Source organism: Oncorhynchus masou, chromosome 29, assembly GCF_036934945.1.
Source record: "Oncorhynchus masou masou isolate Uvic2021 chromosome 29, UVic_Omas_1.1, whole genome shotgun sequence".
Lineage (NCBI taxonomy): Eukaryota > Metazoa > Chordata > Actinopteri > Salmoniformes > Salmonidae > Oncorhynchus > Oncorhynchus masou.
The window spans coordinates 18,130,518-18,149,775 of record NC_088240.1 but is presented as its reverse complement, the minus strand read 5'-3'; the positions used below and the strand labels follow the sequence as shown (position 1 = coordinate 18,149,775).

At 40.6% G+C, this 19,258-nt stretch overlaps 1 protein-coding gene across 3 annotated transcripts; it reads right to left on the bottom strand.

Annotated features, from left to right (window-relative positions):
- Positions 1-239: 239 nt before the first annotated feature.
- On the bottom strand, positions 240-18,397 carry nr1i2 (nuclear receptor subfamily 1, group I, member 2). 3 transcript variants are annotated; one of them, XM_064944163.1, is made up of 9 exons: positions 18,018-18,397; positions 13,360-13,532; positions 11,781-11,911; positions 10,264-10,430; positions 9,690-10,165; positions 9,454-9,599; positions 3,641-3,757; positions 2,903-3,008; positions 240-2,756 (listed from the first exon to the last, which is right to left on the bottom strand). In XM_064944163.1, the coding sequence occupies exons 2-9, from the start codon at positions 13,524-13,526 to the stop codon at positions 2,609-2,611; spliced, it is 1,458 nt and encodes a 485-aa protein (XP_064800235.1). In that variant the 5' UTR covers positions 13,527-13,532; positions 18,018-18,397; the 3' UTR covers positions 240-2,608. The 3 variants fall into 3 exon arrangements, with proteins under 3 accessions (XP_064800235.1, XP_064800236.1, XP_064800237.1); XM_064944164.1 differs by having other exon boundaries at positions 18,147-18,397; XM_064944165.1 differs by lacking the exons at positions 240-2,756; positions 2,903-3,008 and having other exon boundaries at positions 3,647-3,927.
- Positions 18,398-19,258: the final 861 nt, after the last annotated feature.

Sequence of the window (19,258 nt, the reverse complement as noted above, 5' to 3'; positions counted from 1 at the left end):
ATAATTTCAACATACTTTTTATGTAGTTTTAGGTGTTCAAGAGTAGCCTGGAATGTTTTTTTTTAATCCAAAATACTAATATTCCAAATGACTCAAACCTCCCGTGGGACAGACTGAATGGTCTCCGGCCCATAGGCTGTATGTTGCCCAGCCCTGTTCTACATGGTTCTGTTATAGTCAAACTTAGATTCCTCTTTATCTGAGGGTTTGATAGAAAAGAGGACTTCAGCATAACATAATTTAAATGTATAACTTTTATTTTAACATACAAAAGAACTTAAAATAACTGTCCAGTGTTTCCAGATTTCTATGAAATATGACCTATAATTAATTACAATGAGTGAATTGTTTTCTTTCCCAAAAATGGTAATTACTTACGTTAAAAAGCATATTTTCTGTGTTGGAATGGAGTGGGCGTAGACCGGTCATGCAGAAAGTGCATGTGAGTAGACTGCTGATAATATAATAATTCAGCAGACATTTTAATCGAAAGCGACTTACGGTCATGCGTGCATACATTTTACATATGGGTGGCCCCAGCGGGAATCAAACCCACAACCCTTGTAAACACCATACTCTATTGACTGAGACACATAGGACCACCTCAAACAAACACTGTTTGAGATACAAGTTTGAGGTGGGGTGTTTGAAGAGTTTTTCTCCAATTTATGCTTTGTATAGGATGAGTCAACAACATTATTTGGGTATGACGCATGAGTTAACAGAATATGAACTTTTAAAAGTTAGATTTTCAGTTGAGACATGAAAATGCAAATGCATTCACCATTCTACTCAACTGTTTTCTGGATGAGTTACATACACATGCAAGGCAGACATCTTGTGTGTTTTTTTTTTTTTTTTTACAGATTATCGTCCATTATCCAACCTGGTCGCAAAGTATTTCCTATTATTCTGTACATAAATCTGAGACACGCCATTTAGCATGATATGTATTCATTTGTGGTTGTCCATCACCCATTTCGTATAATATGTTACAAATTAGAAAAACGTACAATGTGCTGCGAATTTGCATGCTTTACAATATGTTACGAATTCTAGGTAGGTAACATTAGCTAGCTGGCTAATATTAGCTAGGCTAGGTGTTAGGGTTAAGTTTATGAGTTAGGTTAAAGGGTTAGGGGAAGGGTTAAGATTAGGGATAGGGGAAGGGTTAGCTAACATGCTAAGTAGTTGCATAGTAGCTAAAAAGTAGTAAGTAGTTGAAAGGTTGATAATTAGCTAAAATTGTCCGTGATGAGATTCGAACTCTCAACCTTTGGGTTACTAGACTTTTACGAAATACACCAATCACCCTACTTTTGTTTTTGCCTGAAGTATCCATCTGTCTTATGTAACCATACCAAATGTAATCATCGTCATTTGAGTGTCCCGTATTTGCTTTTAATATGTTAGTCTACGAGACCAGGCTGCATTATCTAATGACGTCCATTGAAAAACTATTGTCTCAATCCATACATTTCAGACACCAAATCTTTGAGTGACCGTACACTAATAGAAGGAGGAAAGCCTAAGGAATTGTAGACCTGAGCTCATAGGACTAGTAGGTCAAAACAAAGTTCAAAGGTCATAAAGTTCTAGCCATGGAGGTCCTGTGTGTCTACTAGTGTTACAGCACACAGAAAGATACATATTTAAGGCAGAAAACACCAATGACAACCATGACCCAACGCTCACGCAGTCAAACACATGTCTGTACATGTCTAGAAAAAAACAACCAAACATTCACGTAACAAGGCAAAAACACAAATACACTAAAACACAGAATACAGGTACCTGCATCATTTGTAACGTTAACAATACATTTAAGATGATGTATATCGCATGTAGATTCTAATTGCACTGTTCTTTTCACCTGTGACATGTCTGTGATGAGGATAAATTGATATGTACAAGATTGATTTTGTCTCACACTTAAGGAGGCACTTGACCAGCTTTAGGAAATACAGCAGCCAAAGAGTGTTTTTCACAGAAAACAAAATCACTCCTTAAACCTCTGTAGAACCATAGGGGACATCCCCTCGTTCAGTCCTGTATACGATGATTTTGCATTAGTGCTTTAAACACAATTGTCTGAGTCTCTGACAATCATTTTGCGTTGGCAATATGCATAATTGAATGATGAAAGAAAAAAACATACAAGCAAGCACACGTTAAAAAACTATGTATAGCTCTTTTGATATATTTTGAATAAAATAAAATAAAAGCTACATTCTTGAGAGGGAAAATGATTCAATCACCCCATAGGCAGTTTTACATGTCTCTGTTGAAGCCTGTCACAATTATCTAGGCATCCGTTCTGTATATCGGGCTGAGGAAAGTGGATTAACCTGTCTGAAAGTGATTTAGGTCCTTTTCTCAATTATATAGTCCTTGCGTCCTTTCTTCTCGCCTCCTTCTCAAAAAACCATAGGAAGAGAAGGTCGGAAGGGAGGGACCTCTGGCTCTTTCATCCAATGGGTTTTGAGAAGGAGTCGAGGAGAGAGGACACAAGGAGCATGTAATTGAGATTCTCCCTAGATGTCCATGTTGAAACCTGACAGAAAGTGATTTAGGCATCCCTGCTGCTGCCTGTCTTGGTGTGTCTGTCTCAGGGGTCCTTGCTGACCACCTCCAGGATGAGTGGGTCAAAAGAGTTGCCTGGCTGGATGTCCTGAATCTGCAGAACCTGTTTGGTATACTCCTCATTCATAGTCCTCATCTCCGTCAGACACGCCAGAATCTTAGGGTACAGCAGGCTGGGGGGACAGGGAGGACAGGGACAGGGGGACAAGAGAGACAGGTGATTTAGGGCCAAAGAGGTCACTATGAAGACAGTATTCCTAGGCACATTATCCAACGTCATGCCTTACGACAATGAAATTCAATATTTAGACAGACTCACTGTTTCTCAGGCTTGGCCCTCTTGGAGTCGATGTGGACCTTCAGCGCAATAGCCAGCTTCTCCTGCAGACTATCAATCACACCATGATTGATCACACCCGGACGATCTGCCAATCAGGACTCAACATTTTCAACCACATAAGCATTTGGGGAGCCAACTACCACTGTCTCACGAAGTCATTTAACACTAATTTCAACAGTCTTTCTTCAGAAGTGCAGATTCAAGGTCTAATGTAGCTGTTTTTATCTCAATATCAAATCATTTATAGGTAACCATTAAGGACCATAGTGTAATTGTTTTGAAATGAATGGTCAAAAATAAACAAAATAGCTTCTGGGTAAAGAGACATTTATCAAGCAGTACTTTTGCTAGGACTGTCTGGGAGTGGTCTGAGTGGGGAGGGGAAAACTGAAAACTAACTGTTATTGGCAGAAAGGTTTGAAGCTCTTTCTTATTGGTTTATTAACAAATTTATTGCCTGTCACCAGGCAGGTCAAAACTCCATCCCACCAAAACCAGCTGAACATTTCAGGCTATCTTAAAACAGCTATTACACTATAAGGGCATTATCATTATCACAATTTCACATTATTATTCCAATCTTATAGTGTGGAAATATAAAACACATGAATATCACGTTTTGACAGCACTGGGCCTTTAAATGTATTGAAAGCAGGAAGAATGAAGCAAAGTCAGAGCGTGGTATGGAGTCTGTGTGTGTGTGTGGCATAATGTTACCTGGAGAGAAGAGGGAGATGGCCTGCATGAGAACATACTCCACCTCCTGCAGCTGTAGGTTCCTCAGGGTGTAGTGGAACCGCATCAGAGGGTCCAACAGGTGGCGCTGAAACCCAGCTACAACAGAGATAGGGGGATGAGGGGAGGGAGTAAGAGAGAGAGAGAGAGAGGGAGGGAGGGGAAAAGAGAGGAAGATATGGGAATGGGTGGGAGTGAGGAGAGTGAGAGAGGGGAGAGGGAAGATAGAGGAGAGAGATGCGGTATAGAGAATTGAGAGAGTGTTGTGTCTAAGGAGATAGAGAAAAGTGTGGGGGATGGGGTAAAAGGGAGAGGCGAGAGAGACAGGGTGATGAGGAGAGAGAGAGACAGGGTGATGAGGAGAGAGAGAGACAGGGTGATGAGGAGAGAGAGACAGGGTGATGAGGAGAGAGAGACAGGGTGATGACGAGAGAGAGACAGGGTGATGAGGAGAGAGAGACAGGGTGATGAGGAGAGAGAGACAGGGTGATGACGAGAGAGAGACAGGGTGATGACGAGAGAGAGACAGGGTGATGATGATCGTCTACAGTCATGTGATGTGATAAAGGAACTAAATAAATCTAATAACCCTCACCTACAGGGAAAACAACAGGGAACAGTGTTTTATACCAACATCCATTAACAGCTAGGTCAAGGACAAGTCTACACGGAACCATAGAAACATCCAGTAATAAGAGCACAACACACTGGAATGAAAGTTGACCATTGTGTAACCTCACCAGGCTGTTCATCTACCTTGATTATATCTAACTTGACACTACTTATTTGATTACATGAGAAACCTTCATCACATTATCCTGACAGTATCCTTACTCTGACAGTTACAAGGGGTCACTGATTGGCCAATTATTTCCTTTCAAGTGGACACCACTTTTCCAGATTGGGAAACATAAGATATCATACAGCTGCTCCTCCAGCCGGTCATCAATGGCAACGGTAACAGGAAGGCTGGTGCTCTAATCACAGCATTTTATCTATAATGTAACGATGGTTCTTTTGACCAATTAGATCAGATATTTTGCAAATAATTGGGAAATATATCAGAATTTGGCTGCCTGTGTAAACACAGCCACAGAGACATAAACAAACAGATGGGCAACACCTGTTGAAATGGGAGGGGCGCATTAAGGTCCCCCAGGGCTTAGTGAAAAGAAAACATAAAGCTCTTATATTCTTATTACCAGCTTTTATTAGCGACGGCTATAAAAAATCAGCAGCAATGAGGCTCCTAGTCAGGTGAGTGACGATCTGGCTCCATGTAGCTTCGTCAGTTGTAGAGCTCAGAGACTAGTCTCTATTGAACAATGACTACCAGTGCTGGTAAACTGTGGCTTGGGTGGGCCAGTCAGCCTAATGATATACAACTGTAGACAGACAACAATTTGATTCAAGTACAAGACATTGGGATTGAATCCACTTCAACGGAAAGCAGACACAGCAGAAGCTTTTGAATGCCTGAGTCCAATTTGAGCTTCATCTAGTTACAACACTGGTTGGTAATAAGAACGGGTTTGGGCACATTCTGATTCGAACAGCAGCATTCATAGACAGTATGTCAACTCTGTCATGCAACTGTCTGTCTCTCTGACCCCATTAGCATTACATCTGGTATTAACATACAGTTCATCCTGGGATCCACATGAACATATTCATATTCTGGATATAATGCACAATGTGGCTTAGCCAACAGTAGTTCACTTTATAGGCAAAAGTGCGATTTGATTTTCCTTCTGCAGTTACTATATCCTCACGATGTAGATTACAATGTGTAAAGAGCATTACTACTTTGTGTGTGTGTGTGTGTGATATATCAGCCCGATTAACCGGTGCCCCCGCACATTGGCAACCTGGACTGTTTGAATTGTGTCCCTCCCCCCTGCCAACCTCTTTTACGCTGCTGCTACTCTCTGTTTGTCATCTATGCATAGTCACTTTAACTATACCTACATGTACATATTACCTCAATTCCCCCGAGTAACTGGTGCCCCCGTACATTGACTCTGTACAGGTACAAACTGTATGCCGGGAGAACGCTACCTGCCTGAATGCATGGTGCAAACTGTAAAGTTTAGTGGAGGAGGAATAATGATATATATATATAATAGTTTTTCTGTAGCTGCATATAAAACAGGACTATGATAGCTATTACTTCCATAAACAAAATAGATTTGTTGAGGACTGAAAAAAGCCAAAGGTTGTGTCCAGGGCCAGATTTATTTTTAAATGGCCCTGGAGATCTCACCTTTTTACCACAGCAGCAGTTAGCTCTCATCTCGCCTCGGCACTGCTTCAAACAGGTGAAGCAACTGCACATCTAGCTAATCTCCTTCCCTAACCACTCTTGTCTTGATTCTACAGGGAGCTCGCCTGTTCTTCTCAAAATATTATTAGCAAGCTAGCTAACATTAGCCAATTTGAGAAGCGAGCTCCGCTTGCTAACATTCAAAGCCAACCAACTACACACCACATATACATAAAGCAAATCATTATTTTCTAAAATGTTAGTCTCAACCAAATAACAAGTACATAGCTAGACTAATTCCTCTGTTACACAACGTAAGAACCACTAGATACAGGCTAGCCAGACCGGAACCCTGTGAAACGTGAAAACACTTTCAAGAAGGATAACACCTCACCTGATTGGTCAGAATAATCCCTGTCCACCAGAGCTTGTGTTTTTCTCTGCTGCTTGCTCGCAGAATTGTTTTTTACAACTACAAAACTATTGGCAGAAGTTAGTCGCTAAATTAGTGGCAAAACTCTGAGCACACAGATTTGACATTGGCAAATATAGTTTTGATTCGCAGAAAATTCTCAAAATAAATGACAAAACTCATTATTCAGGTGCAACTCATATTTGACATTTGCAAATCATACTTTACATGGTTGTAAACTTAAATCACTATTTTACCTCCATACTAGAATATGTTGTATGGCTGGCATTGTATTAGAGGGTGTTGAATTATTAGAATAAAAGTATAATAATCTATTTGAAAAAATAAATTATATGCATCTTGTGATCAGTTTTGTGCCTATATCTGGTGAGACCCAATCATTCTACCCCACAACATTCTGCCTTACTGCACGTGGCATGTGATCTGAACTTGTGGTTGTAACATGGCAATGTAATCCAATCACAAAGCATACGGAGGATATACATTTGATGCATTTTACTGCCAGGTGCAGACAAGAGGTGCACAGACAACGATCCAACCACAGGTGCTTGGTCTTTAAAGAAACAACTATTTCACCTTTATTTAATTAGGCAAGTCAGTTAAGAACACATTCATATTTTCAATGACGACCTAGGAACGGGGGGTTAACTGCCTTGTTCAGGGGCAGAACGACAGATCTTTACCTTGTCAGCTCTGGGATTCAATCTTGCAACCTTACGGTTAACTAGTCCAACGCTCTAGCCACCTGCCTTACTTTGCACTCCACAAGGAGCCTGCCTGTTACGCGAATGCAGTAAGAAGCCAAGGTAAGTTGCTAGCTTGCATTAAACTTATCTTATAAATCACAATCAATCAATCATAATCACTAGTTAACTACACATGGTTGATGATATTTCTAGTTTATCTAGCGTGTCCTGCGCTGCATATAATCGATGTGGTGCGCATTTGCGAAAAAGGACGGTCGTTGCTCCAACGTGTACCTAACCATAAACAAAAATGCTTTTCTTAAAATCAATACACAAGTATATATTTTTAAATCTGTATATTTAGTTAATATTGCCTGCTAATATGAATTTATTTTAACTAGGGAAATTGTGTAACTTCTCTTGCAGCAGAGTCAGGGTATATGCAGCAGTTTGGGCCTCCTGGCTCGTTGCGAACTGTGTGAAGACTATTTCTTCCTAACAAAGACAGCCAACTTCGCCAAACGGGGGATGATTTAACAAAAGCGCATTTGCGAAAAAAAGCACAATCGTTACACGACTGTACCTAACCATAAACATCAATGTCTTTCTTAAAATCAAAACACAGAAGTATATATTTTTAAACCTGCATATTTAGTTAAAAGAAATCCAGGTTAGCAGGCAATATTAACCAGGTGAAATTGTGTCACTTCTCTTGCGTTCATTGCACTCAGAGTCAGGGTATATGCAACAGTTTGGGCCGCCTGGCTCGTTGCGAACTAATTTGCCAGAATTTTACGTAATTATGACATAACATTGAAGGTTGTGCAATGTAACAGAAATATTTAGACTTATGGATGCCACCCGTTAGATAAAATACGGAACAATTCCGTATTTCACTGAAAGAATAAACGTTTTGTTTTTGAGATGATAGTTTCTGGACTCGATCATATTAATGACCTAAGGCTCATATTTCTGTGTGTTATTATGTTATAACTAAGTCTATGATTTGATAGAGCAGTCTGACTGAGCAGTGGTAGGCACCAGCAGACTCGTAAGCATTCATTCAAACAGCACTTTCGTGCGTTTTGCAAGCAGCTCTTCGCAATGCTTCAAGTATTGCGCTGTTTATGACTTCAGGTCTATCAACTCCCGAGATTAGGCTGGTGTAACCGATGTGAAATGGCTAGCTAGTTAGCGGGATGCGCGCTAATAGCGTTTCAAACGTCACTCGCTCTAAGACTTGGAGTAGTAGTTCCCCTTGCTCTGCATGGATAACGCTGCTTCGATGGTGGCTCTTGTCGTTGTGTTGCTGTTTCGAGCCCAGGTAGGAGCGAGGAGAGGGATGGAAGCTATACTGTTACATTGGCAATACTAAAGTGCCTATAAGAACATTCAATAGTCAAAGGTATATGAAATACAAATCGTATAGAGAGAAATAGTCCTATAATTCCTATAATAATTACAACCTAAAACGTCTTACCTGAATATTGAAGACTCGTGTTAATAGGAACCACCAGCTTTCATATGTTCTCATGTTCTGAGCAAGGAACCTAAACGTTAGCTTTCTTACATGGCACATATTGCACTTTTACTTTCTTCTCCAACACTTTGTTTTTGCATTATTTAAACCAAATTGAACATGTTTCATTATTTATTTGAGGCAAAATTGATTTTATTGATGCATTATACTGTATTAAGTTAAAATAAGTGTTCATTCAGTATTGTTGTAATTGTCATTATTACAAATAAGAATACAAATAAATCGGCCGATTAATCGGTTTCCGCTTTTTTTGGTCCTCCAATAATCGATATTGGCGTTGAAAAATCATAATCGGTCGACCTCTACCAGAGATAACTAAACCTGCTGACACACCTCCCTCTCCCTCTCCTCCAACTCCCACCAGAGATAACTAAACCTGCTGACCCACCTCCCTTTCCCTCTCCTCCAACTCCCACCAGAGATAACTAAACCTGCTGACACACCTCCCTCTCCCTCTCCTCCAACTCCCACCAGAGATAACTAAACCTGCTGACACACCTCCCTCTCCCTCTCCTCCAACTCCCACCAGAGATAACTAAACCTGCTGACACACCTCCCTCTCCCTCTCCTCCAACTCCCACCAGAGATAACTAAACCTGCTGACACACCTCCCTCTCCTCCACCTCCTATTCTCCTCATACCTGCATATCCACCATATCCACCTCTCCTCCTCCTTCTAGTTAGAGAGGTCCCATAGTGAGCCCCATACAGCTAATTAACCTGCAGTAAGTCAACCCTCTCAGCCATGAACTGTGTGACAAGTTTATAATGGGCCTTCAATGTAGGACATTCTACCGCTTGGGGCTCCATATTCAGCATGGCTATGTATGCTATGTATGTAGGTTTGGCTATGTAGTATGAAGGTTCACTCACCCCGGACGGCGTCGTCCATGCAGTACGTCAGGGGACCACACTCCCAGATGCCCGTCTTGACATTGAACATCATGTTGAAGCGGATCTGCATCATCTCAAACATGGCCCCCTTCAACAGAGAGATCTGGTCGTCTATGGCCAGGGCCCTGTCAGACACACCCACACACACACACCCTCACAGGTAAGAGAGCAATAGAGAGAAGGGGGGACATACACAAATATGCAAACACACACACCTGAAGGAGGGGAGTCCTTTGGCAAAGTTGATGATGTTTTGGATCATGTAGGTGGTGAGGTCAGCTATGTGGGGCAGAGTGGTGAAAACCGTATTCTTCCCCCCATCACTCCTGTCCTCCTTCTTCTCCTCCTCCTTCTCCTCCATGTTGGTGGTAAGGTCAGCTACATCGGGCAGAGTGGTGAAAACCGTATTCTTCCCTCCATCACTCCTGTCCTCCTTCTTCTCCTCCTCCTTCTCCTCCATGTTGGTGGTAAGGTCAGCTACATCGGGCAGAGTGGTGAAAACCGTATTCTTCCCTCCATCACTCCTGTCCTTCTCCTCATCCTCTAAAGAACAGGAGGAAGAGGAGAAGCTGGTGGAGGTGGATGTGGAGTAAGATGATGACAAGTTATCCATTCTTCTAGTCTGTTTTACACTTTGCCCACTGGCAGTCTGGTTCCACACAGACATGGGGTTGAGATCTCTGTCGATGGGCTGAAACAGACACAAACTCAGATATCATCCACCCAATATGCAACACAGGACACAAAACAAAAATGCACGGACGCACACACACACACACACACACACACCCTGAACTGGAAGTGGGAAAAGGTGATGTCGAAGGTCTTTTCATGGGCGTTGAACAGTTCCTGTATGACAGCTTCCTGTTGTGGCGAGAGGACCGGGGGCTCTTCAACCATCCTGTTCCTCCTGATCTGACTCCTCCTCTTCTCCACAGCCTCCTTTGACATGATCACTATGGCAACAGAGACAAACGCTTTGCCACCACGGCAGACCTGGGTTCAAATACTATTTCACTTACTTTTACCTAAATTTTTAAGTTCGAAGAAGAAGTTTAATATATTGGAATACTAAGTATATAAAAAACATGAAGAACACCTGCTCTTTCCATGACATAGACTGACCAGGTGAATCCAGGTGAAAGCTATGATCTTGTCACGCCCTGACCATAGATTGCTTTGTATGTTTCTATTTTTAGTTTTGTTAGGGTGTGATGTGGGTGGGTATTCTATGTTGTAGGTCTAGGTTTTATTTTTCTATGTGTTTGGCCTGGTATGGTTCTCAATCAGAAGCAGCTGTCTATCGTTGTCTCTGATTTAGAGCCATACTTAGGTAGCCTGTTCTCCCATTTTGGTTGTGGGTGATTGTTTTCTGTCTCTATCTCTGTACCGAACAGGACTGTATCGTTTGTTACTTTTGTTCTAGTGTTCAGTGTATTAAAAGATCATGAACACGTACCACGCTCCACCTTGGTCCTTTCCTTCCTCCACCTACCACGATCGTTACAGATCTCTTATTGATGTCACTTGTTAAATCCACATCAAATCAGTGTAGATGAAGGGGAGGAGACAGGTTATAAAAGGATTGACAATTGCGACATGGATTGTGTATGTATGCCATACAGAGAGTGATTGGGCAAGACACAAAATGTAAAAGCCTTTGAACAGGGTATGGTAGTAGATGCCAGGCACACTGGTTTCTGTCAAGAACTTCAAGGCTGCTGGGTTTTTCAAGCTCAACAGTTTCCCGTGTGTATAAAGATTGGTCCACCACCTCAAATGGACATAGAGCCAACTTGCCACAACTGTGGGAATCATTGGAGTCAACATGGGCCAGGATCCCTATGGAATGCTTTCGACACCTTGTAGAGTCCACGCCCGACAAATTGACGCTGTACTGAGGACAAAATATTAGGAAGGTGTTGTGTACACACAGTATATATGGAAATACACTTGAATGTATTGGCATGTATTTGAACACAAATATTGAAATACTCCATGCATTTGAACCCTGGTCTGATTGGTCCTAGGGTTTTTTGAAATAATGTATTTGGAAGTACGTCTTAGAAAATATTTTCAAATAGCAGCCTATTTATAGGAAATTATTCGAAAATACGTTCAAATACTTGTAGTAGAAGTAGTTGATTCAGCATCGCATTATTTGAAAATACTCAAATACAAAGAATACGAGTATTTAAATAACACGTATTTGAACCCAGGTCTGCATGTCACTACAGAAAGATTAAAAAGCCAACGGTAACCCAGTGTATGGGCATAAGTGTGTTCGTGTTAGTGTGTGAACTCACACTCTTTCAGCATGCCTATGGACTGGCATTTGTGGAGTCGACAGGCCTGGCACTGGCGGCGGTTGTTCTTGGTGATGACACAGACACCCTGCCGCGGGCAGCAGAACTTAGTGGGGTGCTTCATGGCACGCCTGGCACAACATCAGAGGCACATGATACACATACTATAAATATACTGTAAATATACTAAATATACTATACTGTATGTGGAAGAGGTGAGTTTCAGCCACAGATTTAAACATAATTACTATCAGGTTTCAGGTATGACCCAGATGCAGACAGTGTTGTAGAAACAACCGTTTATTTCTAGTACAGGGCCAGGCAAACGACAGGTCAAAGGCAGGCAGAGGTCAGTAATCCAGAGAGGGTGCAAAAGGTCCAGAACGGCAGGCAGTCTCAGGGTCAGGGCAGGCAGGGGTCAATAATACAGTGAGGTGGGGCAAGGTATAGAATGGCAGGCAGGCTCAGGGTCAGGGCAGGCAGAACAGTCAAAACCGGGAAGGACTAGAAAACAGGCGCAGGGGAACAAACTCTGGTAGGTTTTACAAAATGAACTGGCAACAGACAAACAGAGAACACAGGTGTAAATACACCGGGGATAATGGGGAAGATGAGCGACACCTGGAGGAGGGTGGAGACAAGCACAAAGACAGCTGAAACAGATCAGGGTGTGACAATTACATGGATTTAGCTATTATCTTAACTATGCTTTTTAAGAAAATACATGTGTGTGTGTTTTAATGAGCTAATTTGACGTCTGCTTATCTTCATCGCCAATGGATACCACTGATAGACATGCCTATTTACCGCTGATGAGTACTTGGAGCATACAGAATACAGAGCTCAGATAGCCAGCCCATAGAGAGAGTCACAAACAAGCAACACTGCCCAGCAACAAAGTGCAATCAAGTCAACCAGCAACAAAGAGAGTATATATGGAGTGAGTCAGAGTAGTATACAGCTCCAAATGTGGAAAATGCAAGGAAATGCAAAGGCACAGAGAAGATTTAAAGGTGCACTATGCAGAAATCGCTCCGCCATTTCTCGGTTGTTAGAATTCTAGTAGTATTTCAGTTTATGTGACAAAACAAGCAGGTATAGTGTAGAGAATCATTGTGCCATCTAAACCGCTGTGAAATATATTTTCCATAACCCAAAATATTGTATTTTGAGCTATTTGAAGTTGGTGTACAAAACCAAAAGTAAAGGTGCAAAAATGAAATATTGTAACAACATCTTAGACTTGCTTTTGATGAGAATGACAGATCTATAACTCACATTTCTATGTGAATTTTGTCAGGTCGCCCAAAAAGTTACATATTGCAGCTTTAAAAGAGCTCTAAAAGTTTGTAATTTCCACTTTAAAATGTCAGACTAGATTTGCCCAAATGAAAACTATATCAACCATTAATTATATTCCACATAATTCCGGAGATGTATCTACTGCTCTCACATGTGAGAACCTATTGGCCACAATGTATTAACCACTTGATTTGTAAAACACAAACGTTCTCAAACACTCACTTCCTTGTTTATGCTAACACAGCACTGAATTATTGTGTGTGTGTGTTTCACTTACCTGAAGAATCCCTTGCAGCCCTCACATGTCATGGCGTTGAAGTGATAGCCTGTAGCCCGATCTCCACACACCTGACACACCTTGGGCTCCCCATCATCTTCCTCCTCCTCTTCCTCCTCTGTAGAGGTCTGGGAAGGGGGCCAGTCGCTGAGGTTCTCCTTACTCATTCTGACCTGAGGGAGGTGTTATAACAGAGCCCTCAGCAATGGTACTAATGACAATGGAATAGATTTGATACACTACTGCTAATAAATCCTATCCAATCTATTCCAATTAGACCAACTACTGACTATTCAATTTGAGATGAATATCATTTTTAAGTAATTGAAGTAAATATTTTTTTCAAATATTCAATTTCAGGTAAACATCACAGTCTTATCAGGTCAAAACAGATCAACATTTCTATTATAAGAGCTTTGGTGTGATCTTATTTACAAATTTAAGGGTCAGTCGGTTTATCTAAATATAGCAGTCATTAGATCTATGATGGAAAATAAAATTGTCTCCTGCTTCTCAGAAGGTCAGGCATTAAACAGGTGGTTCATGGGTTTCTGTCTTGAAAGAGTCTGTCCTACATGTCTGTTACGTAATGTTCTGAATTATATATAATAATAGAATGAACAGACATGCACTTCTCTGTCAGTTCTATAGAATGCATTTCTATTAATTGCAGCATGCAGAACAGGGACACCTCAGCTTCACATTAGATGGGGCAAATTAACAATTACACAAAACCAATCATTTAATAAACTGAAAGTCACATCAAAATCAGACAGACTGACAATACGTCTAAATGTCTAAAGAAAACTGAACATTTGAAATCAACTAACAATCAAACTGGAGATAACTAATCCATCCACTGACCCTGTCAAAAAAATACACAGCTGACAGCTACTGAAGCCAACACAATCCCAGTCCCACACAATACCTTTGTTATTGGGTCTTTAGTTTGGGCATGCCTTTTTGTATTTTTACTTTATGTGCATATTTATGTTTCGTCACCATCTGAACACATCTGTTTGGACTGACTGACCAAGTGGTCAAGACGGAGCTGGCCCTGGACCTAAGTTAAGGTGGCTGTCTCCTGGGCACACATTCAACACCTAGTGATCACACACACTTACTTCCCACATTTATGCACACATCAAATCAGGTTACATACAGTTGAAGTTGGAAGTTTACATACACGTAGGTTGGAGTCATTAAAACTAGTTTTTTAACCACTTGACAAATTTCTTGTTAACAAACTATAGTTTTGGCAAGTCGGTTAGGACATCTACTATGTGCATGTGTAACAGTATAACTTTAGACCGTCCCCTCGCCCATACCCGGGCGCCTCTGCACACATCAACAACAGTCACCCTCGAAGCATCGTTACCCATCGCTCCACAAAAGCCGCGGCCCTTGCAGAGCAAGGGGAACCACTACTTCAAGGTCAGAGCAAGTGACGTCACCGATTGAAACGCTATTTACACATGACACAAGTCACAAGTAATTTTTCCAACAATTGTTTACAGACAGATTATTTCACTTATAATTCACTGTATCACAATTCCAGTGGGTCAGAAGTTTACATACATTTAGTTGACTGTGCCTTTAAACATCTGTGAAAATTCTAGAAATGATGTCATGGCTTTAGAAGCTTCTGATAGGCTAATTGACATAATTTGAGTCAATAGGAGGTGTACCTGTGGATGTATTTCAAAGCCTACTGTCAAACTCAGTGCCTCTTTGCTTGACATCATGGGGAAATCAAAAGAAATCAGCCAAGACCTCAGAAAAAAAATGTAGACCTCTACAAGTCTGGTTCATCCTTGGGAGAAATTTCCAAATGGCTGATGGTAGCACGTAAGTATAAAAAAGTGCAAATCAATCCCAGAACTACAGCAAAGGACCTTGTGGAGATGCTGGAGAAAACCGGTACAAAATATTCTATATTCACAGTAAAACGAGTCCTACATCTACACAACCTGAACGGCCGCTCAGCAAGGAAGAAGCAACTGCTCCAAAACCGCCATAAAAAAGCCAGACTATGGTTTGCAACTGCACATGGGGACAAAGATTGTACTTTTTGGAGAAATGTTCTCTGGTCTGATGAAACAATAATAGAACTGTTTGGCCTTAATGACCCTCGTTATGTTTGGAGGAAAAAGGAGGAGGCTTGCAAGCCGAAGAACACCATCACAACCGTGAAACACGGGGGTGGCAGGATCATGTTGTGGAGGTGCTTTGCTGCAGGAGGGAACTGGTGCACTTCACAAAATAGATGGCATCATGAAGAAGGAAAATTATGTGGATATATTGAAGCAATATCTCAAGACATCAGTCAGGAAGTTAAAGCTTGGTCGCAAATGGGTCTTCCAAATGGACAATGACGCCAAGCATACTTCCAAAGTTGTTGTAAAATGGCTTAAGGACAACAAAGTCAATGTATTGAAGTGGCCATCACAAAGCCCTGACCTCAATCCTATAGAACATTTTTGGCCAGTACTGAAAAAGTGTGTGCGAGCAAGGAGGCCTACAAACCTGACTCAGCTACACCAGCTCTGTCAGGAGGTATGGGCCAAAATTCACCCAACTTATTGTAGGAAGCTTGTGGAAGGCTATCCGAAACATTTAACCCAAGTTAAACAATGTAAAGGCAATACTACCAAATACTAATTGTGTATGTAGACTTCTGACCCACTGGGAATGTGATGAAAGAAATAAAAGCTGAAATAAATAATTCTCTCTACTATTATTCTGACATTTAATATTCTTAAAATAAAGTGGTGATCCTAACTGACCTAAGACAGGGAATTTGTACTCTGATTAAATGTCAGGAATCGTAAAAAACTGAGTTTAAATGTATTTGGCTCAGGTGTATGTAAACTGTACCATGTAACTAGGCCTACAACCCCTAGCCATAAGGAGAGAAGAAAAATCAATAGGCTAGTTATTGGTTTTGTAACAACACACACATGTACACACAGTCAAATTCAGACAAACATTTTGTCTGGTATCGTTGGGTTCTGAGAATAGGAAATATACTTATTCATGTCACTGAGGGAGAGAGGGTAATGTATAACGTTTCATTATGTCAGGATATGTTATTGTTAGCCATCAGGGATCCTCTGGGAGGAGAAGAGACACAGTCTGGTACCAGTCACCATGACAGCTGTGAGTTGGGGAGGAGTGAACACTTTGGGGCAGAGGTCAGGTCAGATGAAGTGAGGAAGAACAGATAGAGTTTATGTCTAGCAACAGAGATGCACTGGCTGTACAGATGTGTAGGAGACTCAGCATAGGAGAAAGGGTTAAATACTGGTGCTCGTGTGAATATGTTTTCGTTGATTCAGCTGTTCGATCCTTTGGGAAGAATAAACTTGAGTTCTTACTATTATAATTAGAACCTAACAGTAAGTATTAATTTGTGAATGTCCATTATACCCATTTCGTATCATATGTTACAAATTAAAATTCATATTATATGTTACGAATTTGCAAAATGTGTTATGAATTTGCCAAATGTATGATATGTTAGGTTAAAGGGTTTAGGTAAGGGTTATCTAAAAGAGTTAAGGTTAGGGGAAGGGTTAGCTTAAAGGGTTAAGATTAGGTTTAGCTAACATATTAAGTAGTTTCAAAGTAGATAAAAAGTAGTAGCCTATTAGCTGAAATGCTAAAGTTGTCTGTGTGAGATTTGAACTCGTAACCTTTCAGTTGCTAGACGTTCGGATTATACGCCTAGCCATCCACCTCGAACAACCATACATTTTACATTAAGTAACCATCTGTCTTACGTAACCATGCCAAAGTAACATATCATACTAATTTGGGTATTGAGGATTTAAGTTTACTATGTTACGTCTAGTCTATGAGACCAGGCTGGTGGGGGTGGTCTGCTCAAGACCTGCTGCCAATCACAACCCTTTTAGTGCCTTTGTTTAATGTACTTTAATTACATAGTACCATTACCAACACATTGTGGGGACATGTCACTCAAAGAGTGTAATTTAACTTTCACTGGTTCTCTAATTGGCCTTCAGTGCTCTCCCTATCTAGGCCTTCATTAATGTTGAAAAATGTCAGTGTGCCACCTTGTGATATGATTCAAATTACATGTAGACAGGAAATAAATTAGTGTTCTGAATAACAGGAGAGAGAGAGAGAGAGAGAGAGAGAGAGAGAGAGAGAGAGAGAGAGAGAGAGAACAGCAACTGGAATCTGGACTCGTAATCCAGGTCCTACCATTGTGAGAATAACAATGGTATGACTATGACACAATTGCCACACACACAGATACAAAGACAAAGCACATGTGCGTACACACACACTTCTATGCCAAGGCTCGGGTCCAAAGTTCTGTGTAAACGTTTGAAACAGTTCTCTGAAAAGAGACAAGCAGGTGGTATAGCAGCCTACGGTACTTTTGCATGAACACTGATTGCAGTGACACAAAATGGTCCACTTCTCAAACGTAGCAATAGCCAAAACATTGCATTTTACCAGTGAATGAATGTTGCAAAAAATGTGACAATTATTACTGCAGCCGTGAGCGATCCAAACTGTGAATTTCACGACAAAGTATCCTGTGTATACACGGAGTAGAGCACGAGCCTATCCTACGGAGTTTATTTTTAGACGCAACATAAAGCATGAAAGACTGATTTACTTACAAAGACATTACACCACTAATATCATAATCCCCGGGTCTTGGAAGGCGACTTCCCGTGGGCCATGACTACTTTGAAGAAAACATTGTAGCTGCGACTTTCAAGTGAAAGTGTTTATCAAGAATCACTCACTGAGAAGCGCACTCCTCCACACCAAAGATCCCCTCGACTCCACGCTCCCACTCACTTCCTGGTTACGCTCTAGGTTGAAGATGACAATAATAATATTTTTTAAACCTAGGTTTAATTGACATTAACGCCTCAAAAGTTTAATACAACAAAAGCACTGTATTAGCAATTCAGGTTTATTAGTTATGCTGTCTACAGTATCAAGGCTAAATGCCGAGCTCTCTCAACATGAGACGGACTGATTTCTCAGCCAATGGCCTATCCACATGCAGGCTTTCCCACACACTATAATCGTGATAGAAGGATGACGTGTTGTACATATGTAGGATCACCCTGTTGCAGGAGAAATTTCCTGCAAAACAGGATATTTTAAACCTGTAGTGTATTTGAAGTTTAATAGTCTTCTGAAGATTGTAATTTCCACTTTGAAATGTCAGTCTTGATTTTCATTCACCCCTACAAACATGTTACATTAATTATAATCCACATAATATTTCACATTTCCTTTTTTTGCAGTATTAAATCCCTGCTGTAGCAAACTGGCTCGAATTAAGATCCTACATCTGTAGTAGCCTGTAATAGTAACTGTAGTAACACGACCGATACAAGAAAGATCGTAAACCTACTCAACCATAGACCCATGAAATCTCAGAATGTATAGAATTCGAATCAATTCACTTCAATTTCAAGCACAGCACGAGAAAAATAAGCCAACCCCAATGATCTGCTGAGCTGCCTGGATGTTATTTAAAAACATTTTTGATTTATTTATTATTATTCATAATACAAAATGATCAACAATTTACATCACTACATCAAACGTCTAACAAAACTAAACACAGGTATAAACATGAAAATACTAAATACATACAATATATATTAATAATAATAATAAATAAATACAATTTGGGTGCAATTGTATTCACTCATTGATGATTTAGGAAAATGTTATTCTTAAGTGTTATTCATTCATAATGTCTTAACAAGATGATTAAATTCAATCAAAAATACTTTTAATATTGGTATGGAATTATGGAATTGTTGTTTGTGTATAAAGTTTTTGGCAACAAGAAATAAAAACATTCACAATAATTTCAATGGTCTTGTTATCATTG

What these genes read in the sequence shown, in the direction of transcription:
- nr1i2 (XM_064944163.1), bottom strand. Translation starts at nt 13,526, where the DNA reads ATGAGTAAGGAGAACCTCAGCGACTGGCCCCCTTCCCAGACCTCTACA. An exon ending in TTTCCCACTTCCAGTTCAGG is followed by an intron (nt 10,166 to 10,263) that starts GTGTGTGTGTGT and finishes TGTCTGTTTCAG; the next exon opens with CCCATCGACAGAGATCTCAA. An exon ending in CATCTCCCTCTTCTCTCCAG is followed by an intron (nt 3,009 to 3,640) that starts GTAACATTATGC and finishes CCTGATTGGCAG; the next exon opens with ATCGTCCGGGTGTGATCAAT.